The sequence below is a fragment of the Chinchilla lanigera genome, unplaced genomic scaffold, assembly GCF_000276665.1.
Source record: "Chinchilla lanigera isolate Chin_1 unplaced genomic scaffold, ChiLan1.0 scaffold00016, whole genome shotgun sequence".
NCBI classification, from domain to species: Eukaryota; Metazoa; Chordata; class Mammalia; order Rodentia; family Chinchillidae; genus Chinchilla; species Chinchilla lanigera.
In genome coordinates, this window is record NW_004955417.1 from 4,112,232 (window position 1) to 4,120,455 (window position 8,224).

An 8,224-nucleotide genomic window follows, 5' to 3' on the forward strand; every position below is an offset into this window, starting at 1 on the left:
CGTGATTTCACAGCTAGCACCAGATGCAGGATGCAGTGCAGGTATACGTTACTCCAAATTTGATCTTGTTCTGTGTTAGAGTATTCTATTAACACTAGTGAGTGCAGCAAAAATTCAAAGAAGCAACTTGATGTGGATTGGCATACCCAGGAATCATCATGGAATATTATCATAAATATATGAAACAAGGGATAGATAAGAGAGGATTAAATCCTGGAGACAGGTAGTACTAAAATAATCATAATAATAATTCCCATCTTTATAGACACCATTTAAATATATTAACTTATTTAGTTCTCACAACTACTCTTTGAGATGGGGACAATCATTTTCCTTTCATAGATGAGAAAAGTACGAGGAAACAGATTAGGGGCCTTGCTGAGATTACACATTAAGTGGTGCAATCCAGATGAAAACTCAGGCAGTCTCATTCCAGAGCCTGTAATACGGAGACCTGAACAGAAAGGAGAGGGATTTTCCAGGGATAAATAGGTGTAAAAAAGGGAAAAGGTAAAATTCTATATAGAGGCAGGGGTGAGGGCTATAGATTGAGGATATCGTACTGGATGACAGCTTGATGCCTGAAGCCTTGGAATATGGTCAAATGAGAGATAACTGAGGTACAGGGATCAGAAGTGAACAGCCTTAAGTGATGCTCATGGTTTCTAGGCTAGGAAGAGGAGGAGAGAAGTACTAGTAACAGATGGAGAAGAGGAGAATAAGGCTGGACAGATTACTGACAAGGTCTCTGTCAGCATGTCAGAGATTTCATGAGTGTGGACATCTTCAAACTGTGCTGTTTTCTTTGTGGTTTTTCTGCTTTAACACTTCCTGTTATGTTTTTAGCACTTTTATGTTTTGGTTTTTTAATAAATCTAGATGAAAAGAAGTCATTATATTAACATTAATACAGATGTTCTCTAGTAACTATAGTTCTGAAAAGAAAACACCAATCTTCTAAATTGTATGGCAGGAAGGCTGCGGATTTTGAATCTTGTTTATGGCTATACAGAGATCTTTTTGGACAGATGTTACAGCATTGTAACATGGAAGACGTTGTAGAATTAGAAGAGATGTGATGAGACATTTTCGATAGCTTATTATCTCCAGTTTATAATCTTTCAGTAGAACCTAGTTACTCACCCACCTGCTCCTTGAGGCTGGCCCTCAGGATACTCTAAATTTTCCCTTCAGCCTGTCCAGGTTTGTGTTCTGCTATATAGCTCACCTGTGTGACCTGTGAGGAGGTGTCCGCCCTGTGCCTTCTAATGTTTCCGTCGTTCCTGTCTCTGTGCTGTCTCCCAGTTCTCCTGCTTAAATTGAGTCCTTCAGAGCCCTTTTCTCCCCTGACTGCTTCATTGGCTTCTCCTTGCCTTGCTATCTTTTGTACATTTGCCAGTCCTGGGTATTTTACCCTTTCTTCCCCTTGAGATGCTGAAGATAAAAACCATGGCCTTAATCACGCTAGGATACAACTTTACCACTGCGCTACGTCCCAAGCCCTCTCCTCCTTTCAAAAAGCTTTTATTTTGAGAGAGAATCTTACTGAGGTGCCCAGGCTGGTCTGGAATTTATAGTCCTCTTGCTTCACCCTCCTGAGTAGCTGAATTCAGAGACATGACCTACCACGCCAGCTGTAATTGAGGGATCTTAACTGCTAGTATTGCACTGATTTTTAACCTACCTTGGGAACTGATACTTTTTTGAGTCCGTTAGAGTAACTGAAGAAATTGCATTCAGACATGAATTGTTTTTTGACAGTATCAAAGGATTCTTTATTTTTTTTGTACTTGCTTGGGCATTTTACACAGCACAGAACTGCTCCTTCCATATTTAAATATAGTGGGATGATGAGTGGATTTATTCCTGTTACCCTGGAATTTCAGATAAGTCTTAAAGTGGAAGGCAAAGAGCACTGAATACCCCATATTGTAGGATATTTACCAGCAGAGCTAGGGGAGGAGGTGCTTTTCTACCTCCAAAATGATGTCTCCTGCCATGAACTCCCTCTTGACTCCCAATCTAGGGAGCTGGCTAAGTGGACGTCCAGCTGGGGAATGCGTGCCTGGTTCCTCTTCCTCGGGATACCTGCAGTGTCTTTCATTCCCTGGTTTGTGAGGAGGAAATCAGCTCACCCCAAATATTGTATCCTTTGTCAAGGTTAGCCTGCATCGTGGGCTTTATTCCTGGGCCTTTTCATACATCGATTAGAGGTAGGGAAGGAGAGCAGTCTGTGACAGGTAGATTTTTTTGTTTGTTTGTTCTTGTGGTACCGGGAATCAAACTCATAACCTTGTGCTTGCCAGGCAGGGGCTGTGCTGCTGAGCTGTATCTCCAGCACTGTGACATGTAGATTAACTCTGGTATTTCTTAGCAAGTTATGGGGAGAAGGTGGGCCATACCAATGTGTTAGATGCTGTTTGTACACTAGGTTTGTTGTCTTCATCCGTGTATTAGAATTGTCTAAGGAACTGGTGCCCAAGTTTCACCCTAAGCCAGTTTAAATTTTCTTTGTGTTACACTTTGGCATCAGTAGTTTTGAGAGCTCCCACAGACGATTTCAACAAAGCAGTCCAGATTGAGAGTTGTTTCTGCACTGCAGGGAGAGGGAATGAAAGGATGGCACTCTAGGGGTCATTTCTTCCCCAAGTTTGGGTCTAAGCCAAAATTATTTGAAAACAGAAAATATCCCACTCAGTGTCTTGTTAAATGAACAAATAAAAATAAAATTAAGGTGGTAGTTTAACCTGTTTTATTACCATATTTAAGTGAATACTCAATATTAGATTTTTTTCTCTGAGCAGTAAAATACATAGTAAGCTGAAAAGATTAGTATTAATTGACATCTTAAAAGCTATATTTCACTACTGTATAGTAAATGAGCGTTATCTCAACAGGATAATAAATCAGTATCACTGAGACACCCCAAACCTATCTCGTTGTAGCACATTTACTTGGTGAGCCTTTCCTAACGATGTCTTAAGAATTAAGCTACTTTCATTAGGAATGAGTGTTGTTCTCAAAGCCACCATTTCATTTGTTTTCTCATCTCAATGGTTTTCTAACAGCTCAAGAGATGGCTGCACAATGTGTCACGAAGGTGGAGCTGAATGTTTCCTGTACCAATCTTTTGGATTTTGATGTAACGTCAAAGTCAGACCCTCTGTGTGTGCTGTTTTTGAACACAAGTGGTCAGCAGTGGTATGAGGTAATGTTATATACTTTAGGTGAAAAGCTGACTTGCTCTTTTGACAAAGTAAGCATTCTTTTAAAATGTTAAAAATAATAACATTGTCTCTTTTATTAATGTAATTTTTTTGGATAAATTTTTCCTTGGCTGTGGAATTCTTCATACAGATACAGAAACTTCCTTTAGTTTTCATGCCATAATTAATTATATTTAGTACATAGTGTTAAAGTGCAAGGCATCTTTGATCTGAAGAAACTTTTTTTAATTTGTTTTTGGGGATGGACGTAGGTTGAACGCACTGAAAGGATTAAGAACTGTTTGAATCCCCAATTTTCCAAGACATTCATTATTGATTACTACTTTGAAGTGGTTCAGAAATTGAAATTTGGGATTTATGACATTGACAACAAGACTATTGAGCTGAGCGATGATGACTTCCTAGGAGAATGTGAATGTACCCTTGGACAAGTGAGTATAAGTAACCATTATATTCTATTTTGTCTGAAGTTAGACCACAGAACCAGTGTTTTTTGATGTGTTCATTAGTTTAATTTTTAAAGTCGTAAAGCATTAATCACTTAAAAGACTGAGTTTATGTATTAGTACAGGTAGCTTGAACATTATAAAATTTATGTTGTTTCTCGAAGGACAAGGATCATGTGTTTCTGGCAAAGGTTTCTCATTCCTTTGAGTCAGGGGTGCGTCATTTGGCATCTCAGTGCCTCTGTTCTAATAGAGTTCAGTATAATTTTATTATGTTTTAAGTCATCAGTCCTATTGAAGTAATAGTAACATCTCTGATGCTCTAACTACCACAACTTGTTTTCCAGTGCCTAACAGCACCCTGTTACCTGTCTTGCTCTTCCTTTGCCTTAGTTGTGTCGCTTTAAAACTCACTTTCCCCATAAACCTTCTCTGACCCCCAGGCTAGTTTAGAGCCATTTGTTTGAGCTCACTTTGGCACTGTCTACTGATTCTCCCTGTACTTTATTGTAGTTGCCATACTTTCTGTCTTCTCAGTGAATGATGAGTATGGTCAGGAGAAGAGTATGTCTGGTGGCTCATGTTTTGCTCCTTTGCTGAAATTTTGCACTTAGCTTATCAGGAGAAATCATGATCACTTGTAAATTGAGAAAGGCCTCACAAAGGAGAAGTCACCTTTTTTCAACAAGTGACATTTATCATTTGAATTTGCTTTTTATGAGTTTATTTTTTGTTTGGAAGGAATGGTGTTTTCTGTGTCTCAAGGAACAATATGGAATTGATTAGTTCTGTAAAACTTTCACAACTAGTATTAAAGAGAAAATTGAAGTTTTTGGAAAAACATCACAGTGCAGCTAAAATTCTAATGACTTTGAGAGATACCAGTTTAGAAGCTATCTTTATAATGTTCATCATATACTTGAAAGATATATTCTATTACTTTGAAAAACGTGGTATTTTGTGGAAGTAAAATGTCAAAGTTATGTGTCATTTGAAAAATTGAATCTCATTTACTGGGTCTTCTGGTGCTCACCATTTACCTTAGAGGGGTTGTGGCTCTGATGCTGTGTAGGAGAATCTGGCCCTCTTTTTCCATTACAAGAGAGAAGTCAAACTTTGAAGTACAGAATTAGTAAGGAAACCAGTGGATAAGGAGATTGTACCTTCAAGAGTAGGAGTTTTGGAAGTATTTTCCAGTTTTAAATGTGTAGATGCATTTTCAATGTTTTATGTTATTTAAATCTTTAAGAAATGGACTCAATGGTTCTATTTCTAATGACTTTAAATGAACTTTATATTCATCTTTTTGGGAAACTATTCATTTTGCAAACTTATATGTTGAACTGAAATGTGTTACTTTCCAATTTTAACAGATTGTTTCCAGTAAGAAGCTAACTCGACCACTGGTACTTAAAAATGGCAAACCTGCTGGGAAAGGGAGCATTACGGTAAAAATATTTGTCTTTTGCCTCAAAAGATTGAGCGTAACTGGACGTGCTGAAATTGTACATATCAGTCAGATACTTTATACCACACTTTATCATTTGATCTTGAATGTTGCCTGCATCCACCTTTGCCTTATAGTGGTTACAAATGGAAAATATATTGTGCCAAAAAAGGGGAGAAAAATGTAGTATGGGAATCTTATTTCAGTTTTTTAAGTTACCCATGGAGGCCCAGTGCACATAAGTAATACTTGCCTCTCTTCAAAAAATTGTCTCTTCCCAAGTTAGAGAGGACCTGCTAACTAATCTGAATGGGTCATTTTGGCTGTCTACAAAGGAAACAGTTCTCTCGCCATACAGAAACTTTCCATAGTGGGTTTTATTCCAAGTGGATATTACATTATAACATGACCATTAAATCTGTGGTCTTCACCATAGTTTTCCATTCTTGTGTTCTGCTATCAATTCTCCTACCCGGATTTTCCACTGCTGACAACTGGCCCTGGGCAAATGAACATGCACTTTACCATATTTTAGATTTCTAATTGCATACTGACACAGTTTAAACACATTATCTTAAAAGTTTCTGTCCAGGTAGCTACTTCTTAGAGCAATTCTCACTGTAGCTACCTCTGCAAATGGAATCATGACTTCTTGAATGAGAGCCATATTGAAAGGTTATCATAGTTATCAAAAACATTTATCTGAGCAGCTATTTGGTTCTAGGTTAGATTCCTAAAGTCATGAGAATGTTTTACTAGAGGGAGAGTTGACTTTTAGGGGATAGAGAATATTATCAGTAGTTAGCTTAATTGCTTTGGAACATAATTACCTCTGATTTGTGTTGAAGCACAATAATTCAGCTGCATTGAATGAAAAACACTGATCTGATGTTTCAGTTTGTAGAGTTCACCAGGTATGATTTACTTAAACTTCTCAGGGTATGGAGAGCTTACCTAGTTTTCTTCAGAGGGCATTCTTTAGTATCCCAGGGCTTTGAGTTTCCCAGGCAATAGGAAAGATCCAGTTTGGGCAGCAATATTTAAGAAGGAAATTGCATATTGCACATTTGCTATTTTAGGGGAAAATATTCACGCAAAAGAGGTAATGATAAATCTTTCCCTTTTTCGGCTATTTAAAAATTTTAATCTTTTTTTTGTTTTGTTTTGTTTTGTTTTGTTTTTTGTTTTTTTCCCCGGTACTGGGAATCAAACTCACGACCTTGTGCTTTCCAGGCAGGCGCTGTGTTGCTGAGCTAAATCCCCAGCCCTTTAATCTTTTATTTGGCAAAAATCATCATACACAGTGAAAAAGACAAAATGAAAAAATATTTCTAATTTACATTGTAGAAAAATAATATTTATAAAGGATTATTAATGTCAATAAGAGTATTATAAAAAAAGGCTATGAAGAGAAAATTTTGAGAATATAAATAGCCAAAAAAATCTAGGAAAAGATATTCTAGCTTATTAACAACCTAGGAATGTACAATTTCTTTTCTTTTTTTCAATTTCTCGCCTACTAGATCAGCAAAGCTGCTCATGGTCACAAAAACTAGTGCTGATGGGGGAAGGTTAAGTAGGTTGAGCACAAGCATCTGAGAGAGTGATTTACTACCAAATATCAAAGGCTACTAAAAGGATGAGTGTGTGTGCACACAAATGGCTCCGCAGTTACAGCATAGGCATTTGTCTTGCAGAAATGCTAGCCAAGTGTGAAAAATACATACACAGGGATACTCACTAAAGTACATGCACAGTAAATTATCAGAAATATTAGCAGTTAGAGAGAATAGAATAATTGCATTCAAACTGAAAAATCATGCAGTCACTGGATTGAGGCAGAATTCAATATATTCAGTATATTCACACAGAAAAAGGAAACGTATTAAATGTAAAAGAAACTATGATGCATATTATAGAACATTGTTATGGCATGATGTCTTTCTGTTTTGTTTTTTTTTTTCTGGTACTGGGAATCGAACTCAGGACCTTGCACTTACCAGGCAGGTGCTGCGCTGCTGAGCTAAATCCCCAGCCCCTTTCTTCTGTTTTTTTAATTTGCTATCACCGTATAATATGTGTGTATATGCATGTGCAAGCACACTCACACACAATCACTGTCCCATCTCTCTCCCTTCTTCTTCCTTCTTTCCCTCCTCTTACACACACTTAAGTAATTGGTTGTTTATTTATTTATTTTTTTTTTTGGTTTTGGTTTTTCTCCGGTACCGGGAACTGAACTCACGACCTTGCGCTTGCCAGACAGGCGCTTTGCCGCTGAGCTAAATCCCCAGCCCCAGTAATTGGTTGTTTAAATACATACTACAGAAAAAGATCCCCTGAACTCTGGGTGTTTTCTTTTGGGGAATAGGATTGGGGGAGGGGAGGAGAAGGGAGGGAGGAAATTTCACATTACACTGCATTTACCTCTGATTGATTGACTATTACTGGCAAATGTTTCTTTTTCTTTTTTTTTTTAAGTTTTTCTTCAGTAATTAAAATATTTATGATAAAAAAGCAGAAATTAAAGGTGATGAAAATTTTAAAAATTAGAGTGTTTTACCTAAACAACAGCACATCATTTTTATCTCTGTGGCTTATATAAAATTTTGGACATTGTAAATACTTGTTGAACTCATTCGGCTTTGTGTAGAATGTTTTCACACCCAAACGAAATACTATTCTAGCAAAAACTTCCATAATGCAGTACTTTACAGCACCCCACATTGCTTACTTCAGGAAGAATTTCTTTTCTTCTCTTTTTTCTTTTCTCCTCCCTCCCTCCCTCCTCCCTTCCCTCCTTTTCATTAATACGTGTTTGCAGTACATAATTCCGTATGTGGAGGTGGTGAATGCACCCTGAGCCCATGTTACATGAGATCAGTCAGACACACGTGCTTATCTATCACATGGTTCCTCTCATGTGAGAAACGCAAATTGTGAAGAAGGAGTAAAAGAAAAAATAATGGAAAGTGGAGAAATTGGTCTTTCTCAAGCAGGAGAGGGATCAGGTGATTACTCTTTTTTTTTTTTTTTTTGGTTTTTCTCCGGTACCAGGAACCGAACTCACGACCTTGTGCTTGCCAGGCAGGCGCTTTTGCCGC

The 8,224-nt window shown here is 37.6% G+C and overlaps 1 protein-coding gene across 1 annotated transcript in view; it reads left to right on the forward strand.

The window, feature by feature from the left end:
• Window positions 1-3,066: 3,066 nt before the first annotated feature.
• The window catches only part of Cpne3 (copine III), a gene marked incomplete in the record, with an annotated part of 31,581 nt that continues 26,423 nt past the window's right edge, over window positions 3,067-8,224 (forward strand). Inside the window, 3 exon segments of the mRNA XM_013512811.1 lie at window positions 3,067-3,208; window positions 3,479-3,658; window positions 5,047-5,121. Of these exon segments, the coding sequence (XP_013368265.1) occupies window positions 3,077-3,208; window positions 3,479-3,658; window positions 5,047-5,121 (387 nt within the window).